This window comes from Heptranchias perlo, chromosome 9, assembly GCF_035084215.1.
Source record: "Heptranchias perlo isolate sHepPer1 chromosome 9, sHepPer1.hap1, whole genome shotgun sequence".
NCBI lineage: Eukaryota > Metazoa > Chordata > Chondrichthyes > Hexanchiformes > Hexanchidae > Heptranchias > Heptranchias perlo.
Window position 1 is genome coordinate 76,892,107 of NC_090333.1, and position 25,542 is coordinate 76,917,648.

At 42.2% G+C, this 25,542-nt stretch overlaps 1 protein-coding gene across 2 annotated transcripts in view; it reads left to right on the plus strand.

Moving 5' to 3' along the window:
• The window catches only part of atf6 (activating transcription factor 6), a 331,264-nt gene that overhangs the window by 100,461 nt on the left and 205,261 nt on the right, over window positions 1-25,542 (plus strand). For both annotated transcript variants that reach the window (XM_067990768.1, XM_067990770.1), the window contains exons 9-10: window positions 2,182-2,273; window positions 18,115-18,270. In XM_067990768.1, coding sequence (XP_067846869.1) covers window positions 2,182-2,273; window positions 18,115-18,270 — 248 coding nt within the window. The remainder of the gene's footprint in view (window positions 1-2,181; window positions 2,274-18,114; window positions 18,271-25,542) is intronic.

Here is a 25,542-nt window from a genome sequence, read left to right on the forward strand (position 1 = left end):
TGCGCACAAATGTGGCAACTATTTTGCAATCAGTAAGGTTCCATAAACATCTATGAGATGAATGGACAATTGAGCTATTTTTGGTCGAGGCAGGAATGTTTGCCAGAATACTGGAAGAATCTCCTGCTCTTCTTTGAATAGTGGCAAAGGCTCACCAATGTCCACCTGAACTACGGGTAAAGGCAGACACCTTTTCAGTTTAACGCCTCATCTAAAGGACAGCCCATCTGACAATGCAGCCATCCTCCACTGGAGAGTTAGCTGAGATTATGTGCTGAAGTCCTGGAGTTGACAGAGAAAAAAGAAATCGTCTGTCTCAGTAGTTTGAACTGAATTCAGTTTCAACTATGTTAGTATACCCATTGGGTGTTATCCAAATGTTTATGGGGCCACTTTTCCAGCTAATAAACTCTGGTCTCATTTTAATGACCAGTGGAATGTTACATTTTATAATGGCCTGAAATGAAATCGTTACGTAGCTAGCTGTAAAACGTAGATTTTAAATTTTACTAAGTGATTTTCTGAAAGCGTTCAGCTGCTGCCTCTGCGATAGGGTTGACTGCATTGTACCGTCCCATGTAAATTATACCTTCAAGCACAGTTTTAATAAAATTATATACAGGATTGGCCTGTGCTCAACCACAAGGTGTGATGCAGTGCAAATGATATAGCTGCAACCTGCTGCAGAAGTAGCCAGGGTTGCAATAAGTGATTTTGACCGTTTCAATGGTACTTCTGCTCTGCCTTCAGTCGTACTTCCAAGAACAGCCCTTGAGCTCTTTCAGCACTGACACACGAAAACGTTCTGTGGACATTAGGTTGCAGTTTTCACTATCTGTGCTATTGCAAAGTACAGCTTCTTAAAAGTTATGAAATGTCACTTTTAAGGACTGTGCTGTTGATGTGGTCATCTGGAACTTGAATATGATTGAAGATCATGATTGAAGGGGCACAGTGACACAACACCTGTGTATGTCCATGTCACTTGATGGATTGTCATGCACCTCAAAGAAACAAGTACTCAGAAGAAAAATGACACTGTTATTTCCATGCAGCAGTGTGGGTTCATCCGTCTGTTGTGTTAGGTTATAAGATGCGTGAAATTTATTGCATCTTTCAGGCAGGCATGAAGTCTTCTTCATTTGTTTGATTGCAGCATTGTACACACTTTCAGTATATCTGAGTATAGGCTGAGCTGTGCTGGAGAGTTGCAATGTGCGAGGGTTAAACTTGGGGGGAAAAGAATGATTTGCCTGGCTCTGTGTATTTTATAGCTAACATGGCTGGAATGTTCAATAAATGATTTTAAAATGTAAAATGATCCAAACTGAAGGCAACTTTTGAAAGAAACACATGTTTCTCTTGGGTTTGTCATAAAAATCAAATGAGCAACTAGGCTAAAAAAAAATTTAAAAATGAAATTAGGACTAAAATAATAATTAAAAAAAATATAAAAAATTTTCAGTTCATGTAATGCAAAAATGGTGTTGACATTTTTGTTTGACTATAGAACAGTAGAAAATCAATGTGGTGATACATCAGGTGGTATCACACCATGAGTTTGTGGCTCCAATTTCCTTCCATAGTTGAGTAATTGATTTTCACTGCACTGTTGCACATCTGTATCAAGCTGTTTTGGTGCCTCCCTCACAGACTGGGAAGAATGTGAGTGAGACCCTTCACCCAACTGCTGGACCCCAAGTACTAAGGGGCATCAGTGAAGGCCCAACATGCATGCCATCTCATTCTTTTTTTAAAAATTAATTCTTTGCATGAGGACATTGCTGGCAAGGCCAGCATTTGTTGCCCATCCCAGTTGCCCTGAGAAAGTGGTGAAGGTTTTATACAATGGAGTGGCTTGCTAGGCCACTTCAGAGGGCAGTTAAGAGTTAACCACATTAGTGAGGGACTAGAGTGAAGTGTAGGCCAAACAGGGTAAGGATGGCAGATTTTCCTTCCCCAAAGGACATTAGTAAACCAGTTGTTTTTTTTCAGCTGGTGCATTGAGCCAGGGGATGAGATTAAAAAGGGGCCCGTATAAGTAGATAAGGGGGCGGGGGGGAGAGGAGGATGGAGCAGGAAAATTTGAAAAAGAGGGCTTTGTACTCTTGCAAAGATAGTTTAATGCATTTGGACTCTGCTGTGTATTTGGTCAATGTCACCATTTCTCTTGTCTTGCAGAATCAGCAACTAAAAGTTACTGCTCCAAAACGAAGAGCTGTGTGTGTTATGGTATTGCTGGCATTTATAGCACTCAGTTATGGTCCTGCAAGGTAAGTGACAGCACTTTGATTTACAGATTTAGTTTCATATGCTAATATAGGAACTGGATGAGTCACGAGACTGAGTAACTAATTGCCAAGCTATTTGATAATTATATCCTGGTGGATAAAACTACATGAATGCAGGAGTAAATAATAGCTTTCGCCGTTAATTGCAACAAACAGTGCAAGTCCAACTTTTTAATGCTGTAACTTAGTTAAAAGGAGCAGCTGTGCAAGTGGTAGAATGATCACAAAGGACTGTCTACATCTTGCTGCTTGTTGGAACGACACACCAACTGAAATCCAAGATTGCTCTGTGATTTAACAGCCCTTTTTTGTTTCCAGATTTTTTTCTTATTTTCGCATGTATGCATGGATTTGGTTTTTAAACCACTGCAGCTGCTTCTATCTTTTGATAATACTGTATAATTATTTTGAGCCAAGTAGCTTTGTTAATTTCTGTCCTGCTGCTCAGTGCCCAGGAGGTGGTAGTTCTTTGCTATTAATGTGTTTATAAATGCCGAGGTCAGTTGAATTGATTGAGTGGGAGATCATAATTGAATTGTGAGATCAAGATATTTTACCTTTACAAGCAAAGAGCTGGTGTTTGGATGGTGCAAGGGTAGGTTATGAAAGAGATGATTTTTGTACTGTATGACTGGTGAATGCTCATGAATAGAGAGTGCATTGGATAGAAAGAAATTTCATATCATTCATGAGTGAAAACTTTAGGCTAAATGGCACGAAACACATTGTCACTAGTTGGAGCCATCTTGGGAACCGAAGGGTCGGACTGAACGACTGCCGTCGGTTTTTGTCTTTGTCGTGCTTTTCCAGCAATTGGGTCATTAGTCATGAACGCTGTCCTTGATGTGGAAAATCTTGTTATTGCTTATATTGGCAGCTTTATTACAATTACTCAGGTCTGTGGAAAGTAGAAATGATGCTGTTCAGTATTACAAACACACGTATTAATTTCTGTTCACGTGTAAGGCTACAGATAGGATTGTTTGATTGCTAGTTTCATCAACTCCTCAGAATTTGAGTCAGACTTTGCCAATCATTTTGATTACAGTTATTTTTGTGAGCTGTCCTCAACATCATGCATTGATTACAAAATATGCAAGGCACAGGTGGATATGTGAGAAGGCTGCTGAGGCCAGACTGTTATAATGTCCAGCTTGATGGTATTTCAGCTTATTTTCCTGCTCCAAAACTAAAGCCATTATACCTCTACTCTTTACTGTGTCAGGAATTGACCCAGTACCTTTTTGAAAGTGATCACTGAGAAAGTATTTGTGCATAAGGTGGCAGTCTCCAAGTTTGAAGAGGTGACTCCTTCGGTTGATCTGTTTTTAGATTTGCAATTAAACTCTCTAATTTGCTTGTCTGGTACACAACAAAAATGCCCTCTTCACATCCAAGTTATTTATATCTTGATTTAAAATGGGCATAATCTATATTCCACCACCTTCTTCACCGAGACAGGGATGGGAATTGGGAAGTTGGGAGAAATTCAAAGTGCTTCAGTTTCCACTCGCTGCAATTTTTTTTGCTAATAAGTAAAGATTTGGTTTCCGTTGTTCAGTGATCTAAAATCTGAGATTGTCTTTTGCTCTTGGTAAATGGCACAATATTACAAGAAGTGCCTGTTGCAAAATTTGAAGTATTTTTGTCCAAGATATACCCTGGTATTAGCTTATTAAATTCTGTTGTGATATTTACGGGGTTAAAAACTAGTTTCGATCACAGAAATTGCGTCCCAGCTTAAATTTTTATGTTGCGACAATTGGTCGACTAGGTGTCGGGCAGTGCTTTGAGTTCAGAGCCACACAGCAATTACACACTGCTGTGTGGCTTACCCCAATATGTGTCCAATGGCAATCCTTCAAACGTAACAGCCAGTTATTGAAGTACTGCTTGGCTCTAGTCTCGTTTGCTTAGGTCTTTATCAGCTTGCTTTTTCTTGCAATCACTAAGACTAACTTCGGCTTTACTGGAGGCCACAGTCTATCTGTAGTCTTTGGAAATTTCAGACAGATTCATTCAAACTGTGTAAGCTAAGTTACATACTTCTATAGTTGGTGAGAAAAAAAGTATGAAAATTAATTATAATTAATAGCTGACAAAGAAGTTGCAAACTTTATTGACTGAGGAGTTAGCTATAGTTAACTACTGTAAAAACTTGTTAGATGATTGATGTAATTTGCTTTTCCTATAACTGTTAATTAAATTTATTTGCTGTTAAAGCCTAAAACAAGGTCAAGTGTAGTGTTGTTTTGCCACATTTCCAAGACGAGACGGCAAGGGAACGAACCAATCGTGAAATATTCTAAAAATCTGATCAGCCCATGCTATATTTTACCCACATATCAGGGCAAATGGAAACATTCCCAAGGAAGTAGACAGCTCAGATTCAGCTAATGAGAGTCATCTGAAACACGGAAGCTAAAGAATATGTAGAATAACGAGGGTAAACAAAACCTGAAAATTAATAGCAGCCTCCTCAAGTACATGGATGAAAACCAAAGACCCTCTTCAACCAAGAATCTTGTCCATTATCTTTTTAAATACTTCGGATGAGTCAACATTCATTGTTATTAAATATATCGTCGATTGAGAGTGGAGTTACTGGTTAAATTACATTTAGTTTATGGCTTTGTCAGCTTATAATCAGATCTTTTTTTCTGGCTCTGCATGTCCACCTTCCTACATCCCTTTTGATTCTCTTGTTAATGATTTAAAAACTAAGATTGTGTTTACCCTTAATCTTGCCCTATCAAGTGTGAGTACATTTTCTTAGCCTCTGTTGCTGTTCAAAAGGCTGGCAACCATTTTTAATGAACCAAATTTGAATCTTTCCATTGCTTCTGGCTTCACTAAATAGCATGACCAAAACTGTTGACAGCACTTCATTTTTGGTGTCACTAATGTTTTGTAGAAGGTTCTTTCTTGGATTTTATATTAAATGGCTGTTCTTGAACAGTTGCTGACATAATATAACCATGCTTTCAAAGCTTGCTGAATAGTTGTAGTCAAACCATCATTACATCCATATTTCACGGTGGTGTGTGTGTGTGTGTCTTTTATAGTATAAATCATATTTTTGATTTTTTTTTAATGCCAGTGTGCAATTCATTTCTCAGTATAAGAAATATGGATATGTCATCTACACAATCTCTTAAAGGAGAAACAGAATGGCAGGAGGAAGAACGAGGTCTTTGAATACAAGTCACTCCATTTATCCAACTTAACCCCAAATTAGCTTCAAAACCTTCTACCTGATTGCTGTTTTTTAGCTACATAACATTTTGGATCTCCGTTGAACTGTGGAGCCAATCCCCCGATGTCCGAGAACGGCTGCCCAAGAAATCATGTAAATAAGCTTCCAAGACACAGTAGAACTTTGTGTTCCCAGATCAGGTGCATCCTGAGAGGCTTCCAAACCAAATCCCGGATGTCAATCCACTGCATTCCCAATGATGCTCTTCGCTGGCTTTTCATAAACTGAAGTCAACTGACATCAGTGGAGAGGCTCCCTGCTGAAGAGAGAACTGAAAATGCAAGTCGCTCCCAAGCTGCAAAATTACTATTAATTAGGAATCTCTGCCAAGTAGAAGACATGGAAGTACTTTTTCAAGTGTTGTCTTTGCTCAGTTGGTAGCATTCTTCTCTCTGAGTCGTATTGTGTTGGGTTAAAGCCCCACTCCAGGGCTTGAGATTGTAATCTCTTTTGCCATTTCAATGTGGTCCTGAGAGAGTGCTGCATTGTGACAGGTGCTGTGTTTTAGCTAGAACTTAAACTGAGGCCCTTTCTGTTCAGTTTGACATGAAAGATCTTATGACATTTCCAGCGAGTTGGATTTTGAATTTGGTTTTCAAAACTGTCTTATTTCAAGTTCGTTGATTGAATTATTGATTTTGTCAAACCGTGGAGTGAAAATGCTGGTATCATGTAAGTCAAGGTGCATACTCATTTGGTGATTGATAAGTTTCTGGACTGATCACAAATCTTGGGTGTCAAGGTTATTGTTGGAAATTAAAAATAAATAGTTCTCTGGAAGATATTGTGCGATAAATACTCAGCATTCACTGTGCTTACCCAGACGTTACCTTCTCTTTTTGCACTACAAACAGCACGGGGTGCCAGAATTGATCGCTGAAATCTCTAATGGCAACTATTCAGTAAAAATTAACACCTTGTCTATCTTATATTCCTTATTCGTAGCCATTTTGTTACTTACAGTTTCCTTTTGATCCTAAAATTCTTCGCTTCAAAGATAAACCTCTCTCTTCAATCACCTTGATAAAATGTTTTCTGTAAGCCCCAAGACATTACACCAAATATGTTATTATCCATTCCTCACTTAGGTTGCACTACAAGTCTGATACATCTACTGTAATGGATCATAAGTTTTAAGTACAGTCAGCGAGACCACTGATAGTGTTGTCAGGCTGGGAGCTGCATTCTGCAGACCAGGAGATGGCTCTGCGCATGTACACTTAAACGCTTCAGTGGAGATGTGCACCCTTGCCAGCGAACTTGGAATTTTTGAGAGTTGGTTGGGAGCTTCCCTTTCCTCAAAACCATTTTAAAAAAAAAAGGCTCTGTTGTAAAGATGATCCAACAGGCAGCTTGAGATCCTGAAGTTACCCTTCCTAAGGTGCCAAAATCCAAGTTGTGAAAGACTACTTTCTGCAGTGGGCTTCTGCTGCCCTGTTCCAGAATTAGACTGGGAACTGATTCTGTGGCTATGCTGCCTCTTTCATAGGAACATAGGAACAGGAGTAGGCTGCTCAGCCCCTCGAACCTGTTCCACCATTCATTGAGATCATGGCTGATCTGCATCCTAATTCCATCCACTTGCCTTGGCTCCATATCCCTTCATACCCATGGCTAGCAAAAATCTATCGATTTCTGATTGAAAATGATTAATTGAACTGGCACCTACTGCTTTTTGTGCGAGAGTGTTCCACACTTCTACTACCCTTTGCGTGAAGAAGTGTTTCCTAACTTTCTAACTCACCTATGGAATGCACATCCTGTGCCGTGTGGGAACTCCAGGACGCTTCCTGTTTCCTGGACAACCACAGGTGCAGGAAGTGTCATCAGCTGGAGGAGCTCGAGCTCTGGGTTTCAGAGCTTGAGCAGCAGCTGACGTCACTGCAGTGCATCCGCGAGGCAGAGTATTTCATGGATAGAATGTTTCAGGAGGTGGCCACCCCACAGCTTAAGAGAGTGCAGGCAGACAGGGACTGGGTGACTGCCAGACAGACAAGAACCACCAGGCAGGTAGTGCAGGAGTCCCCTGAGTGCATCTCACTCTCCAACCGGTATTCTGAATACTAGTGAGGGAGAGGGTTCCTCTGGGGAGTGCAGCCAGAGCCAAGTCCATAGCACCATGGGTGGCTCAGCTGTACAGGGGGGAGGAGAAAGGTCAGGAGAGCAGTGGTGATAGGGGATTCAATAGTTAGGGGAATAGACAGGCATTTCTGCGGCTGCAGACGTGATTCCAGGATGGCATGTTGCCTCCCTGGTGCCAGGGTCAAGGATGTACTGAGCAGCTGGTGAGCATTCTGGTGGGGGAGGGTGAACAGCCAGAGGTCATGGTCCATATCGGTACCAATGACATAGGTAGAAAGAGGGATGAGGATCTGCAAGCAGATTTTAAGGAGCTAGTAAAGGAATTAATAAGCAGGACCTCAAAAGCAGTAATCTCCGGATTACTCCCAGTGCCACGCGCTAGTGAGTATAGAAATACGAAGATAGAGCAGATGAATGCATGGCTGGAGAAATGGTGCAGGAGAGAATGTTTAGATTCCTGAGGCATTGGGACCGGTTCTGAGGGAGGTGGGACCTGTACAAGCCGGACAGGTTACACCTCAACAGGGCCGGGACCAATATCCTCGCGGAGAGGTTTGCTAGTGCTGTTGGGGAGGGTTTAAATGAGCTTGGCAGGGGGATGGAAGCTTGAGTATAGATTCAGATGGGAAAGAAGCAGAACTGGAAATGGAAGGCAGAAAATTAGTAAGTGAGTTTGGAAGGCAGAGGAAACAAAGGTTAGAAAATAAACAACGAAGGAGTTTGGCAGTGCTTAAAGGTATATACCTCAATGCAAGGAGTATAGTGAATAAGGCAGATGAGCTGAGGACACAGATAGACACGTGGCAGTACGATATCTTAGCTACTACAGAAACATGGCTTAAAGAGGGGCAGAAATGGCAGCTCAACGTTCCTGGTTACAGGGTTTTCAGATGAGATAGAGAGGGGGATTAAAAAAGGAGGGGGGGGTGGCAATTTTGGTTCAAGAAACAATTACAGCTGTGAGGAGGAATGATATGGTAGAAGGATCATCAAATGAGGCCATATTGGTTGAGCTAAGGAACAAAAAAAGGGGCAGCCGCGCTGCTGGGAGTGTACTGTAGACCCCAAATAGTCAGAGGGAGATAGAAGAGCAAATAGTAGGCAAATTTCTGAGAAGTGCAAAAACAATAGGGTAGTAATGGTAGGGGATTTCAACTATCCTAATATTAACTGGGATACAAACAGTGTGAAGGGTACAGAGAGCACAAAATTCTTAAATTGCATACAGGAGGACTTTTTTAGCCAGTATGCAGCAAGCCAAACAAGAGAGGGGGCAGTTGTGGGTTTAGTTTTAGAAAATGAAGATGGGCAGGTGGAAGGAGTAGCAGTGGGAGAGCATTTTGGTGGTAGTGATCATAATACAGTTTCATTTAGCATAGCTATGGAAAAGGATGAAGACAGAATAGGAGTACAAGTTCTCAATTGGGGAAAAGCCAATTTTACTAAGTTGAGAAAAGATTTAGCAAAAATGGGCTGGAAACAGCTACTTGAAGATAGTCAGAGCAGTGGGAGGCATTCAAGGGGGAGATTCAAAGGGTTTAGATTAAATATGTCCCCACAAAGAAAATGGGTGGGACTGCCAAATCTAGGGTCCCCTTGAAGACCAGGTGCATACAGGGTAAGATAAGGCAGAAGAGGAAATCTTATGTCAGACACTGAGAGCTCAACACTACAGAAAGCCTAGAGGAGTATAGCAAGTGCAGGGGTGAAATTTAAAAAGGAAATTAGGAAAGCAAAGAGAGGACATGAGAAAATATTGGCAAGTAAAATCAAGGAAAACCCAAAGATGTTTTATAAATACATAAAGAGCAAGAGGATAACTAAGGAAAGAGTAGGGCCTATTACAGACCAAAAAGGTAACCTATGTGTGGAGGCGGAAGATGTTGGTATGGTTCTTAATGAATACTTTGCGTCTGTCTTCACAAAAGAGGGAGACGATGCAGACATTGTAGTTGAGGAGGAGTATGAAATATTGGATGGCATAAACACAGTGAGAGAGGATATTAAGGAGATTAGCATCTTGGAAAGTAAATAAATCACCAGGCCCGGATGAAATGTATCCCAGGCTGTTAAATGAAGCAAGGGAGGAAATAGCGGAGGCTCTGACCATGGTGCCGGAGGATTGGAGGACTGCTAATGTTGTACCATTGTTTAAAAAGGGATAGACCGAGTAATTACAGGCCAGTCAGTCTAATCTCGGTGGTGGGAAAATTATTGGAATCAATTCTGAGGGACAAGATAAATCGTCACTTAGAAAGACACTGATTAATCAAGGACACTCAGCATGGATTTGTTAAGGGAAGGTTGTGTCTGACTAACTTGATTGAATTTTTTGAGGCGGTAACAAGGATGGTCGACGTGGGTAGTGCATTTGATGTAGTGTACATGGATATTAGCAAGGCTTTTGAGAAGGTCCCACATAACAGACCGGTCAAAAAAGCACAAGCCCATCTTTGGGAAAGTGGCAAGTTGGATCCAAAATTGGCTCAGTGGCAGGAAGCAAAGGGTAATGGTGGACGGGTGTTTTTGTGACTGGAAGGCTGTTTTCAGTGGGATTCTGCAGCGCTCAGTACTTGGTCCCTTGCTTTTTATGATATATATTAATGATTTGGACTTAAATGTAGGGGGCATGATTAAGAAGTTTGTAGATGATACAAAAATTGGCCGTGTGGTTGATAGTGAGGAGGAAAGCTGTGGACTGCAGAAAGATATTAATGGACTGGTTAGGCGGGCAGAAAAGTGGCAAATGGAATTCAACCCGGAGAAGTGTGAGGTAATGCATTTGGGGAGGGCAAATAAGGCAAGGGAATACACAATAAATGGGAGGATACTGAGAGGTGTAGAGGAAGTGAGGGACCTTGGAGTACATGTCCATAGATCCCTCAAGGTAGCAGGACAGGTAGATAAGGTGGTTAAGGAGGCATATGGAATACTTTCTTTTATTAGCCGAGGCATAGAATGTAAGAGCAGGGAGGTTATGCTAGAACTGTATAAAATACTAGTTAGGCCACAGCTACAGTACTGCGTACAGTTCTGGTCGTCACATTACAGGAAAGATGTGATTGCATTAGAGAGGGTACAGTGGAGATTTACGAGGATGATGCCAGGGGAATTTTAGCTATGAAGAAAGATTGAACAGGCTGGGGTCATTTTCTTCGGAACAGAGGAGTCTGAGGGGTGATTTTAATTGAGGTGTATAAAATTATGAGTGGCCGAGATAGAGTGGATAGGAAGGACCTATTTCCCTGAGCAGAGAGGTCAGTAACCAGGGGGCATAGATTTAAAGTGATTTGGTAGAAGGATTAGAGGGGAGCTGAGGAACATTTTTTTCAGCCAGAGGATGATGGGGGTCTGGAACTCACTGCCTGAAAGGGTGGTAGAGGCAGAAACCCTCATCACATTTAAAAAGTACCCGAGTATGCATCTGAAATGCCATAACCTATAGGGCAGTGGACCAAGTGGTGTAAAGTGGGATTAGGCTGGGTGGCTCATTTTCGGCCGGCATGGACCCATGGGTTGAATGGCCTCCTTCTGTGCCATAAATTTTCTACGATTCTCTCCTGAATGACCTGGCTCTGATTTTAAGGTTATTCCCCTTGTCCTAGACTCCCCCCAGCAGCGCAAAAAAAGTTTCTCTCTATCTACCCTAACAAAATCCTAAAAACCTCAATCAAATCATCCCTTAATCTTCCATATCCCAGCAAATGCAAGCCTAGCTTATGTAATCTGTCCTCATAATTTAACTCCTGGAGTTCTGGGGAATCTTCACTGCACTCCTGCCAAGCCCAATATATAATTTCCGTGGTGCGGTGCCCAGAACTGTACACAGTACTCCAGATGTGGTCTAACCAGGACTTTGTTTCGCTCTGACAAAACTTCCTTCCCTTTATATTCTAGCCCTCTAGATATAAAATGATGACCTCACACTTGCCTACATTGAAATTCATCTGCTGCAGTTTTGCCCACTTACTAAATCTATCAATGTCTCTTGTAATTTCATGTTCCTGTCTACCCTACTCACTATGCTACCAATCTTTGTGACATTGGCAAATTTGGATAGATGGCTCTCTCTTGTGTTATGTAAGTCATTTGTAAAGTCATTAATAAATATAGTGAATAGTTGAGGCCCAGCACAGATCCTTGTGGGAAACCATGAGTCGCTTCCTTCCAATTCGACTACATACCCATTATCCCTAATCTCTGTCTTCTACCGCTAACCAATCTCCTAACCAGGTCAATAATTTGCCCTCCATGAGCTTCAACTTTAGGTAACAGTCTCTTACGTGGAACCTTATTGAATGCCTTCTGGAAGTCCATATAAACTACATCCATTGACATTCCCCTGTCCACTACTTCAGTTACTTCCCCAAAAAATTCAATTAGGTTTGTTTGATGTGACCTACCCTTTACAAATCCATGTTGGCTCTGTCTAATCAGCTCAAATTTCTCTGGTCACTCTGCCCTTAATTACAGATTCCAATAACTTCCCCACAACAGATGTTAGACTAACAGGTCTATAATTTCTCGGTTTCTCTCATACCTTTCTTAAATAATGGAGTTACATTTGAAATTTTCCAACCTAAAGGGACAATTCCTGAATTGAGAGAGCTTTGGAAGATTATGGCTAAAGCAACTGCAATTTCCTCACCATTTCCTTCAAAACTCTGGGGTGGAAACCATCAGGTCCTGGGGATTTGTCAGGCTTTAGTGCCATTATTTTTTCTAATACTGTTTTCTTGTTTACGTTAACTTTAATAAGTTCCAGTCATTGATTCATTATTAGTTTCCCTGGAATGTCAGGAATATTATCCTTTCCCTCTACTGAGAAGACTGACACACAGTAATTATTCAACAAGTCTGCCATTTCCTTATTGTCATTTGCAATATTACCCACATCTGTTTTTAAAGGGCCCACATCACTCTTGACTACACTTTCTTCTAATATAATTATAAAAACTTTTTGTGATAACCTTGATATTCCCTTGCAAGTTTCTTTTCGTATTCCCTTTTTGAAGCTCTTACTATTTTTGTCTTCCTTTGCTGTTCTTTATATCTCTCCCAGTCCCCTGGCGCTACACTATTCTTTGCACTTTTGTATGCTCTTTGTATTAGTTTTATGTTATCGCTCATGTCTTTTATCGACCATGGATGTTTAATTTGATAAGTAGAGCTTACGCCCCTTAGGGGTATATTCTGGTCCTGTAATAAACTATATTCTTTTTTGAACACCTCCCACTATTCATCTGTACTCTAACAGTTTTGAACAGTTTGCTGTCGTCCGTCTCTGTCTTATCCCATTAAAGTCAGCCTTACCAAAATCCAGAATCTTGGGTTTGAAAAGGAGAAACGTAACACTAACCTTGAATTCGATCGTATGATCAGTGTTAGATTATTAGCTAAGCTTGGCTCATTACTAAATCTAGTATGTCCTGCCCTCTTGTTGGTTCCAGAACATATTGGTCCAGAGAATTATCTTGAATGTACTCAAGAAATTCACTCCCTTTCTGACTTGAGCTACTCTGCTCTACACAATCCATATGAAAATTAAAGTCTCCCATTGAAACAACTCTGCTTTTGCTAGAAGCCTCTCTAATCTCTGAATTAATACATTTTGCCACTTCATTGCTGCTGTCAGGAGGCCTGTAGACAACTCCCATTATAGTTTTAAGTCCTCTTATTTCAATTCTAATGATGTGGAGATGCCGGTGATGGACTGGGGTTGACAATTGTAAACAATTTTACAACACCAAGTTACAGTCCAGCAATTTTATTTGAAATTCACAAGCTTTCGGAGGCTTCCTCCTTCCTCAGGTGAATGTGGAAATGAAATCCTCGAACCTCTCGCATTTATAAATCACAGAACAATACCTGGTGATTACAGACATTCTTTCCAACTGCCCGTTGCCAAGGCAATCAGTGTGCAGACAGACAGGTGTTACCTACAAGGTCTCCGAATATACAAACCACCAAAAAAAAAAGAGATAGAGAGGCAGAAACATGGAAAAGACAGATAACATTTGTTCGCTGGTGGGGTAACGTGTAGCGTGACATGAACCCAAGATCCCATTTGAGGCCGTCCTCATGGGTGAGGAACTTGGCTATCAATTTCTGCTCGACGATTTTGCGTTGTCGTGTGTCTCGAAGGCCGCCTTGGAGTACGCTTACCCGAAGGTCGGTGGCTGAATGTCCTTGACTGCTGAAGTGTTCCCTGACTGGGAGGGAACCCTCCTGTCTGGCGATTGTTGTGCGGTGTCCGTTCATCCGTTGTCGCAGCGTCTGCATGGTCTCGCCAATGTACCATGCTCTCTATCTCATTTTTGGTGGTTTGTATATTCGGAGACCTTGTAGGTAACACCTGTCTGTCTGCACACTGATTGCCTTGGCAACGGGCAGTTGGAAAGACTGTCTGTAATCACCAAGTATTGTTCTGTGATTTATAAATGCGAGAGGTTCGAGGATTTCATTTCCACATTCACCTGAGGAAGGAGGAAGCCTCCGAAAGCTTGTGAATTTCAAATAAAATTGCTGGACTATAACTTGGTGTTGTAAAATTGTTTACAATTCTAATGATAGAGTCTCCACTGATTGCTGTCCCATGCCTATATACTCTCTTACTTATGTTGTAATAGTATCTTTGATCAATAAGGCTACCCCTCCTCTTCCAATTCCCCTATCCTTTCTAAAGACCTTAGCACCTGGAATATTTAACTCCCAATGTTGACAAGCTTGCAGCCATGTCTCAGTAATGGCCATCATGTTATACCCTCTAAGCTGTATTTGAGCCTTTAATTCATTCACTTTATTTCTAGTACTCCGTGGATTTGTTTATAATACTCTTACCTGGGCAAGAGATCCTAACCTGTCCTTCAGCCCTGGTGCTGTTTTCCTCACACCATTTAACTTAACACATTTCTTATTTGTCACTCCTGCTGTAAATACTTCACTGCAGTTATTTTAGTATTCTCTTCACCTGGTGTATTTCATGTTGAAGCGAAAGTTGCCAGCATAATCTTGTACCTTCCAAGAATTGCAGTAAGTTAGTTAGGTGGAACTTTCCTTTCATGAACTCACATTGGCTTTGACTTGTTGTTTTTATTGCTCATTAAATGAAGTTAAATTGCTTCCTTTCTTATACACTCCAGTATTTTTCCCCACTACAGATGTTGAGCCAATAGGTCTTAAACTCCCAGATGACGTCCCTGACTCTTTTTTTGAGGCTAGCAATTTTCCAGTCTGGTTGTACCATCCCGTGCCCAATGAGCTGTTAACATGTTTCTGCACGCAACCACGTGTCTCTGACCTATTTTCTTGGCCATATTATAGTGTTGTGTGAATATTCAGATATTCCAGATTTTGCATCTCATTACTGACCTCTGTTTTCTCCATAAATTCTTCTGGCCTTTGTCCTGTTATTTTGGACAGCTTAAAAGGGAAAGTTTTAAAATAAGATCACTAAAATCAGCAAAATAATGCGACATGATTTGATTTCTGTCAAATTACTCTTCCATTTAGTTGCAATAGCAGTTACAAGTGTCAGTGTTAATGTCAGTATCTGTTTTCACAGAAGCCCTTAGCTATAACTCAATCTTTTTACAAAGAGTTTCCTGGAATCATTAATAAGGTTCTGCAGTTTACATATGTACATTGTTGCCAATATTTTCACCAAACTTTTCTCCCAAGGCACAGCTGCACGAGAATGACCATGGGAATAAGGTACTATTTTTTTTTTAAAATGGCTTGGTTCGCCTGATGGCTTAAGGAGTTTTTGCAGTGAGTACTTGAGCCATTCTTTGAAAAAGGTCCTTGGGTTCCATCTCTGGCTGCTGAATTAGCTTTTCTAAACTGGGATGGCAGTATTGGTGCAATAAATTACCCTCGCACTCCTGGACAAGGCAGCGGGGAAATTGTAGCCACTGACTGCTGGTGGAAAAATGTGCAAGCGTTGATGTCTGGTGAGGGACAGAATCTGGCTTGGCTGCGAAGACTATCGACACTCAGGATGAGCACTTCAGTGAAAGGCTAAAGGATAACTGGTGTTTGTGGAACTGTCGCTGTAGGAACCAGTGCCTTCAAGAGAAATCGGGAGGAAATTGGCAAAGTAAAGAAGCTTATCCCAGAAAGTAAAATTGGTGGAAGCAGTGAGGACGTGTTGAAGATCTCCTTAATCTCAAGTTTAACAGTTTGTAAATTCTAATAACTTTGATCCTAGGACAAGTTTTGTTGAAGTTGGTGATGGGGGTGGCAATACAAGCCTTTGTGCATTATTGACAGATTTCACCAATCCGAACAATATGAGACGTAGTCCAAGATGACACCTTGAGTATTTCAACTTCTCCAGCATAACATCCAACTGCCCCTTTTCATTTCATATTCAGGCAGTGGTGTATTCCACTTGATGAACTGTACAAACTAATGAATATACTGCTTTGAAAAATATGAAACTTAATAAACACCAGAAGGTGGACCATCCACGTGTACGTAGTTTTCTCTGGGGATGATGGTAATTTGAATCAGTAAAAATTGTTGAAAATAAAGGGAGAGATGCACGCACCACAGCGCTCTGTTTCAAATCAGGGTTTGAATTCACAATGCTGCTGAGTGGAGCAAAGCGCGTGCTCACTCCATAAGCAGCTGTTACAGTTAGCAGTTGGAAATGCTTGGAACGGTTGAGAAAAGCAGAAAACTATTAAATGTTGTTAGCCAAAATTCAAGTGCTTTTAAGGGAAACAAACAGGTGTCATTGCACTGTAGGGTGAGAATCATGGGATGTTGCACTGTAGTATATCACTTGACCCAACAATGAACCATTTACTGAAAGTATCACATCAGTCGAAGCTGTTGACAACAAGGCTGAAATACATCTCATTGAAGCAAGTAATTTTAGCCAGGTTTAACTTGTGCGTAAAATAACATTTGGACACTGCAATTTTTGGCCCACACTATCAAATAATATTGTTGTACTGGTGAATGTTTGAAGAACAAGGATGATGCAAAGCTATAAATTGAGAGACTAAAAATGTTGATCTGTTTTAATCGCCCACGGGCCACTGAGAGAGGACTTGATTTATGTCCTTGAAATATTGGACGGCATGGATAATGTAAGCAAACAAATGTACAAGAACAGGCTGGGTCACTTGCTCTCCGCATTTTGCTATCTGAATATTCCTGATGTGCCAGGCTGAGCTGAGTGTGCAGTTTGGCAATTAGCAGGTTCAACTCTCATCCCTTTGTTCTTTGATGGTTTCTGTGGGGTTGATCTTCAATCTGTTAACTATTTTGTATTTTTGAAGACTTTCAGATCAGTTGCAGTTGTAAAAAGGAGCAATACTTTCTGTCATTGAGAGCAAATCTGTTGCAGTAAGGATGTTGAGAATAAATCACACTCCATCATATCCATATAGGACACCTCTTGATTTAAAAAGTTGTTCTATAGTTGGATGTTGCAAAGAAAATTCAAATGGACTTGTGCAGTGTCTTTTTGGGCAGTTATACCACACATTTGATGTCGCTGTGATGCATTGTAACTTGGGATTTGGTTTCAGGCATGTGTCTACGTCCAGGTAATCGTCCTGTACCACATGGGCATCACGGTAGTTTAACTACAAAATTCAACTTCTTAAATAAGTGGCAGCAGTCCTGTTGCATCTTTCTTCAGCTTTTAATCATAGCGAAGATCTAATCTGACAGGCCAATCATTTTTCTACTGAGGTTTTACTCGCATTTGGATCTTGGCAACGACAAGTCTGCAAAGTCCTTTCAGTACCTACTTAGAGTCGTGGTTTCCCCCTTGATTTGAAGGTGACTGTATACTGCAGGGTCAAAACTTTTACAGTATGGAACTGTTGATGCAGTGGCATACCACTGTCCTTCCAGTAATTGGACCTGGATTTGAATCCAGCCCAGATTCAAGAGAATGAGCCTGCAATCTCTGACTTCAAGGGTGTTAAGTGAAATGAATTTCAGCAGCAAGTTCCCTGTAATACAAAACTAACAGTGATTGTGTATTGGTTAACCTCAAATCAGGCAAGTCTGCAGGATGGCAGGTGTGAGTTGGTGATGGAGATCTGAAGGTGAGGTTTAAGCATCCTCTTTAGTCATTGTCTGCACGTGGGTGTTTTGGGCTTGAACCTGCAGCAGGCACAGGCTACACCAGGGAATGCTTGATGCTGATGGTCAGTAGAAAAAAATGGGATATGTTTCATTTTATAAAACCATCATCTCTCACCGTTCTGAGTGCAAAATTGATTGAAGACAAATTTGAAGAACATAAGAAATAGGAGCAGGAGTAGGCCAATCGGCCCTTCGAGCCCGCTCCGTCATTTAATAAGATCATGGCTGATCTGATCCTAACCTCAAATCTAAATTCATGTCCAATTTCCTGCCCGCTCCCCGTAACCCAAAGCTTTCAAGCATGGCATTAGACAGATGTACATGAATGTGATCAATATATTGCAAAAATAACTCCCTCTCTGTGTTTTCATTTAGCATATGGGAAAGAGATTCCAGTGCACTGCGGTCCAGTGTCAGTTCTGCCTCCCACAGCAGACATCTATTGGGATTTTCTGATGCAAATGGAGCTGGAAGTTTTCAGGAAACAGCTGAAAAATTTACTGAAGACAACAGTTACACGTCCACATCAAGGCAAGCACACATGTTATCTTAGTTGGAGTTGATACATTTTGAAACATGACTGTCTTCCTTTCCATTTCCTATGGCCTTCTATTACTAAGAATAATTCTTCTATCAAACAAGCTTAAAAAGCAAATGCCTACCTTAAAATCTTTCATATCTATTGTAATATTTATTCATACACTCTTAAAGTTTTCTGTCTGTGGTATCGTACAACAAAAAAACTTGCATTTATATAGGGCCTTTCACAGAAAATATCCCAAGGTGCTTCATATAGGAGTAAAAATGGGCACTGAGCGTAAGTGGGAGGGGTTGGGAGAGGAGACTGAAAGTGTAGTTAAACAGCCAATTAAAGGTGGGGCAAGCGCAAGCCAGATGGAGCGGCTTGGGGATCAAGTTCCAGAGATTAGGGCCGAGAGGGCTGCCAAAAATGGCAAAATAGAATGAGCCGCGATGCTTAGAGGCCAGAGTTGAAGGAATGAAGGGCTTGGGACAGAGCATAAAGTGGAGGAGGGCACAACACCATGGAGGTCTTTGTGGATAAGGATAAGGATTTTGAAATTGATACATTGGGTGATGGGGAACCAATGCCGGTCAGTCAGGATTGGAGTGATGATGAGAGGGACTTAGTGTGGGACAGCGTGAGGGGAGCAGAATTTTGGATGAGCTGAAGCTTAGGAGGCAAGAAGGGCATTAGAGAAATAAAGTCTAGAGGTGACAAGAGCATGGATTACAGTTTTGGGTGCAGAGGGAGTGGGTAGGTGCAGAGGTGGGCCATGTCACAGAGGTGGAAGTAAGTGGTTGTCTTGGTGGCCAGTACACAGGGTCTGAAACTGAGCTTTGGCTCAAGCAGAACACTGAAGTTACAGACCATCTGTGCAGCCTGACCGAGCAGTGGGGGAACGATATGATGTCAGTGGAAAGGATACAGAGTTTTTGTGAGGCTTTGGTCTTCCCATTGTTAATTGGAGGAAATTCTGACTCAAGCACGATTGTTGAACAGGCAGTCTGATAACACTGAGGGAGTTAGAATCATAGAAGTTTACAACATGGAAACAGGCCCTTCGGCCCAACATGTCCATGTCGCCCAGTTTATACCACTAAGCTAGTCCCAATTGCCTGCACTTGGCCCATATCCCTCTATACCCATCTTACCCATGTAACTGTCCAAATGCTTTTTAAAAGACAAAATTGTACCCGCCTCTACTACTGCCTCTGGCAGCTCGTTCCAGACACTCACCACCCTTTGAGTGAAAAAATTGCCCCTCTGGACCCTTTTGTATCTCTTCCCCTCTCACCTTAAATCTATGCCCCCTCGTTATAGACTCCCCTACCTTTGGGAAAAGATTTTGACTATCTACCTTATCTATGCCCCTCATTATTTTATAGACTTCTATAAGATCACCCCTTAACCTCCTACTCTCCAGGGAAAAAAGTCCCAGTCTATCTAACCTCTCCATATAAGTCAAACCATCAAGTCCCGGCAGCATCCTAGTAAATCTTTTCTGCACTCTTTCTAGTTTAATAATATCCTTTCTATAATAGGGTGATCAGAACTGTACACAGTATTCCAAGTGTGGCCTAACTAATGTCTTGTACAACTTCAACAAGACATCCCAACTCCTGTATTCAATGTTCTGGCCAATGAAACCAAGCATGCTGAATGCCTTCTTCACTACCCTATCCACCTGTGACTCCACTTTCAAGGAGCTATGAACCTGTACTCCGAGATCTCTTTGTTCTATAACTCTCCCCAACGCCCTACCATTAACGGAGTAGGTCCTGGTCCGATTTGATCTACCAAAATGCATCACCTCACATTTATCTAAATTAAACTCCATCTGCCATTCATCGGCCCACTGGCAAACTTACTAACCATGCCTCCTAAATTCTCATCCAAATCATTAATATAAATAACAAATAACAGCGGACCCAGCACCGATCCCTGAGGCACACCGCTGGACACAGGCATCCAGTTTGAAAAACAACCCTCTACAACCACCCTCTGTCTTCTGTCGTCAATCCAATTTTGTATCCAATTGGCTACCTCACCTTGGATCCCGTGAGATTTAACCTTATGTAACAACCTACCATGCGGTACCTTGTCAAAGGCTTTGCTAAAGTCCATGTAGACCACGTCTACTGCACAGCCCTCATCTGTCTTCTTGGTTACCCCTTCAAAAAACTCAAATCAGATTCGTGAGACATGATTTTCCTCTCACAAAACCATGCTGACTGTTCCTAATCAGTCCCTGCCTCTCCAAATGCCCGTAGATCCTGTCTCTCAGAATACCCTCAAACAACTAACCCACGACAGATGTCAGGCTCACCGGTCTGTAGTTCCCAGGCTTTTCCCTGCCGCCCTTCTTAAACAAAGGCACAACATTTGCTACCCTCCAATCTTCAGGCACCTCACCTGCAGCTGTCGATGATTCAAATATCTCTGCTAGGGGACCCGCAATTTCCTCCCTAACCTCCCATAACGTCCTGGGATACATTTAATCAGGTCCCAGAGATTTATCGACCTTGATGCACGTTAAGACTTCCAGCACCTCCCTCTCTGTAATATGTACACTCCTCAAGACATCACTATTTATTTCCCCAAGTTCCCTGACATCCATGCCTTTCTCAACCCTAAATACCGATGTGAACTATTCATTCAGGATCTCACCCATTTCTTGTGGTTCCGCACATAGATGACCTTGTTGATCCTTAAGAGGCCCTACTCTCTCCCGAGTTACTCTTTTGCCCTTTATGTATTTGTAGAAGCTCTTTGGATTCTCCTTTGCCTTATCTGCCAAAGCAATCTCATGTCCCCTTTTTGCCCTCCTGATTTCTCTCTTAACTCCACTCCGGCAATCTCTATACTCTTCAAGGGATCCACTTGATCCCAGCTGCCTATGCATGTCATATGCCTCCTTCTTCTTTTTGACTAGGGCCTCAATCTCCCGAGTCATCCAAGGTTCCCTACTTCTACCAGCCTTGCCCTTCACTTTATAAGGAATGTGCTTACCCTGAACCCTGGTTAACACACTTTTGAAAGCCTCCCACTTACCAGACGTCCCTTTGCCTGCCAACAGACTCTCCCAATCAACTTCTGAAAGTTCCTGTCTAATACCATCAAAATTGGCCTTTCCCCAATTTAGAATTTTAACTTTTGGGCCAGACCTATCATTCTCCATAGCTATCTTAAAACTAATGGAATTATGATCACTGGTCCCAAAGTGATCCCTCACTAACACTTCTGTCACCTGCCCTTCCTTATTTCCCAAGAGGAGGTCAAGTTTTGCCCCCTCTCTAGTCGGGCCATCCACATACTGAATGAGAAATTCCTCCTGAATACACTCAACAAATTTCTCTCCATCCAAGCCCCTAATGCTATGGCTGTCGCAGTCAATGTTGGGAAAGTTAAAGTCCCCTACTATTACCGCCCTATTTTTCTTGCAGCTGTCTGTAATCTCCTTACATATTTGCTCCTCAATTTCCCGTTGACTATTTGGGGGTCTGTAGTACAATCCTATCAAAGTGATCTCTCCCTTCTTATTTTTCAGTTCTACCCATATCGACTCAGTGGGCGAACCCTCGGATATATCCCCTCTCACTACTGCCGTGATGTTCTCCCTAATCAAGAATGCAACTCCCCCTCCTCCCTTACCTCCTGCTCTATCTTTCCTATGGCAGCTGTACCCTGGAACATTGAGCTGCCAGTCCTGCCCCTCCCTTAGCATGTTTCAGTAATAGCTATAACATCCCAGTCCCATGTACCCATCCATGCCCTGAGTTCATCTGCCTTGCCCATCAGACTTCTTGCATTGAAATAAATGCAGTTTAATCTAGACTTCCCTTGGTCTTTGCCCTGCTTTCTCAGACCATCTGACCGGTCATGTTTTGTACACTCTCCCTTACTGCCTTTTTGTTTCTGTCACCACTTTACTTCCCACTGACTTCCTGCATCGGTTCCCATCCCCCTGCCACATTAGTTTAAACCCTCCCCAACAGCACTCGCAAACACTCCCCCTAGGACATTGGTTCCAGTCCAGCCCAGATGCAGACCGTCCAATTTGTACTGGTCCCACCTCCCCCAGAACCGGTTCCAATGGCCCAGGAATTTGAATCCCTCCCTCTTGCACCATCTCTCAAGCCACGTATTCATCCTAGCTATCCTGTCATTCCTACTCTGACTAGCTCGTGGCACTGGTAGCAATCCTGAGATTACTACCTTTGAGGTCCTACTTTTTAGTTTAACTCCTAACTCCCTAAATTCAGCTTGTAGGACCTCATCCCGTTTTTTACCTATATCGTTGGTACCTATATGCACCACGACAACTGGCTGTTCACCCTCCCCCTCCAGAATGTCCTGCAGCCGCTCCGAGACATCCCTGACCCTTGCACCAGGGAGGCAACATACTATCCTGGAGTCTCGGTTGCGTCCGCAGAAACGCCTGTCTATTCCCCTGACGATCGAGTCCCCTTTCACTATAGCTCTGCCACTCTTTTTCCTGCCCTCCTGTGCAGCAGAGCCAGCCACGGTGCCATGAACCTGGCTGCTGTCACCTTCCCCTGGTGAGCCATCTCCCCCAACAGTATCCAAAACGGTATACCTGTTTTGGAGGGAGATGACCGCAGGGGACCCCTGCACTGCCTTCCTACTCTTCCTCTGTCTGTTGGTCACCCATTCACTATCTCCCTCAGTAATTTTTATCTGTGGTGTGACCAACTCACTGAACGTGCTATCCACGGCTTCCTCAGCATCGCGGATGCTCCAAAGTGAGTCCATCTGCAGCTCCAGAGCCGTCAATCGGTCAAACAGTAGCTGCAGTTGGACACACTTCCCGCAGGTGAAGGAACCAGGGACACAGGAAGGTTCCCTGAATTCCCACATCCCACAAGAGGAACATGACACGGGTCTGGGATCTCCTGCCATGACTTAACCCTTAAGTTAGCTTAACAACAACTATAATGTCAAGAAAAACAAAAGGAAAGAAAAACTACTTACCAGTCACCAGCCAATCACTTACCTGTTGGCTGTGACTTTGTGCCTCCAGCAGCTGCAGTAGCTCGATCCTCCTCCTAGTCAACTTGCTTGCCCTCCTCACAGTGCCTCCTTTTTTTGTAGTTGTGAAATTGACCAAGTGTGGTATATATGTATTATAAACTGACCTCATGCTGATGGGTGATGTCGTCAAAGGATAACATATAAATGAGTAAAGGAGGAGCCAAGGATAGAACCTTGGGTACACGGGAGGCGACCATGTTGGAGAAGGAGGTAGGGTCATGGCTGGAGAAGGAGATAGGAGTGGAACCTGCAATGGGAGTCCACTGGAGTTGGATCATGGATGAAAGGTGAAGGAGGAGGGCGACGCGATCAATTGCATTAAATGCCACGGAAAGGTTAAGTAAGTATGATATGTCAGAGGATGTAATTGGAGACTTTGACCCAGATGGTGTTGGTGTTGTCGGCAATGCAGAGACCAGATTGAAGGGATTCAAGCAATGTAAAGATGCATGATTGTAGAAACCTGAAAATGTTGCTCATGTTAGTGGCATATTGTACAGCCATGTGGTTACCACGGAACAATCAAATCCCAATATTAAATTCCACAAGAAGCACAGGCTAATCATATTGCCTTTAACATGACCTTGGCATTATTTTTTAATGGTTCTTTCTCTATGCTTATTCCATTTCTGCTTCGCTCCCACTGTTATCCTTGCCACCTGTTCACACTCCCAGAGCCCTACTTACTGCCCATCCAGTGTCCTCACCCTCCACCACCAGAGCAAACGGAAGTAAAAGCAAAATGCAAAAAAACTGAGAGATAATCAGCTAATGATAACTAAAAATGGAAGTTAAAAACCAAAACAGTTTCCAGTCACAGAAAATATGCAACAAAACAAAAAGAAAGCCAGCCAGGCATGGGTCCCCACCTCTTCCCGCTATCAGGCCTTCGCTCCGCTCCCTCCCAGCTGCCAGTTTCTCTTTCATTTGTGGATGCTGCATCAGTTAGTGGGAAGAATGATTGTTCATTTTAATGGTATTGGGCCACCAACTAGTGGGAAGAATATAGAGGAGCAAATTTGCAGGGAAATTACAGAGGTGCAAGAACTATAGAGTAGTGATAATGAGGGACTTCAATGATCCTAATATCAACTGGGATAGTAGTGTACAGGGCCAAGAGGGGGAGGAATTTCTGAAGTGTGTTCTGGAGAACTTTCTTTATCACTATGTTTCTGGCCCAACAAGGAAGGAGGCATTGTTGGATCTGGTGCTGGGGAATGAAGTGGAGCAAGTGTCAACCTCTCACTTTTAGAAATGATAATCTGGGATAAAATTAATGGTCATTTGGACAAGTGTGGATTAATAAAGGAAAGCCAGCACGGATTTGTTAAAGGCAAATCGTGTTTAACTAACTTGATTGAGTTTTTTGATGAGGTAACAGAGAGGGTGGATGAAGGCAATGTGGTTGATGTTGTGCATATGGATTTTCAAAAGGCATTTGATAAAGTGCCACATAATAGCTTGTTAGCAAAATTGAAGCCCATGGAATAAAAGGGGCAGTGGCAGCATCGATATGAAATTGGCTAAGTGACAGGAAACAAAGTAGTGTTGAACTTTTGTTTTTCAGACTGGAGGAAGGTATTTAGTGGTGTTCCCCTGGGGTTGGTACGAGGACCACTGCTTTTTTATATATATATATATATATATATATATATATATATGACTTGGGTGTACAGGGCACAATTTCCAAATGTGCAGATGATACAAAGCGTGGCAGTGTAGTGAACAGTGAGGAGTATAGTAATAGACTTCAAGAGGACATAGTCAGGCTGGTGGAATGGGCGGACACATGGCAGATGAAATTTAACACAGAGAAGTGCGAAGTGATACATTTTGGCAGGAAGAATGAGGAGAGGCAATAAAAACTAAATGGTAGAATTCTAAACGGGGTGCAGGATCTGAGAGACCTGAGGGTATATGTGCACAAATCGTTGAAGGTGGTTGGGCAGGTTGAGAAAGTGGTTAAAAAAGCATACGGGATCCTGGGCTTTATAAATAGAAGCCATGATGTGGAGATGCCGGTGATGGACTGGGGTGGACAAATGTAAGGAATCTTACAACACCAGGTTATAGTCCAACAAATTTATTTTAAAATCACAAGCTTTCGGAGATTATCTCCTTCGTCAGATGAAGGAGATAATCTTCATCTGACGAAGGAGATAATCTCCGAAAGCTTGTGATTTTAAAATAAATTTGTTGGACTATAACCTGGTGTTGTAAGATTCCTT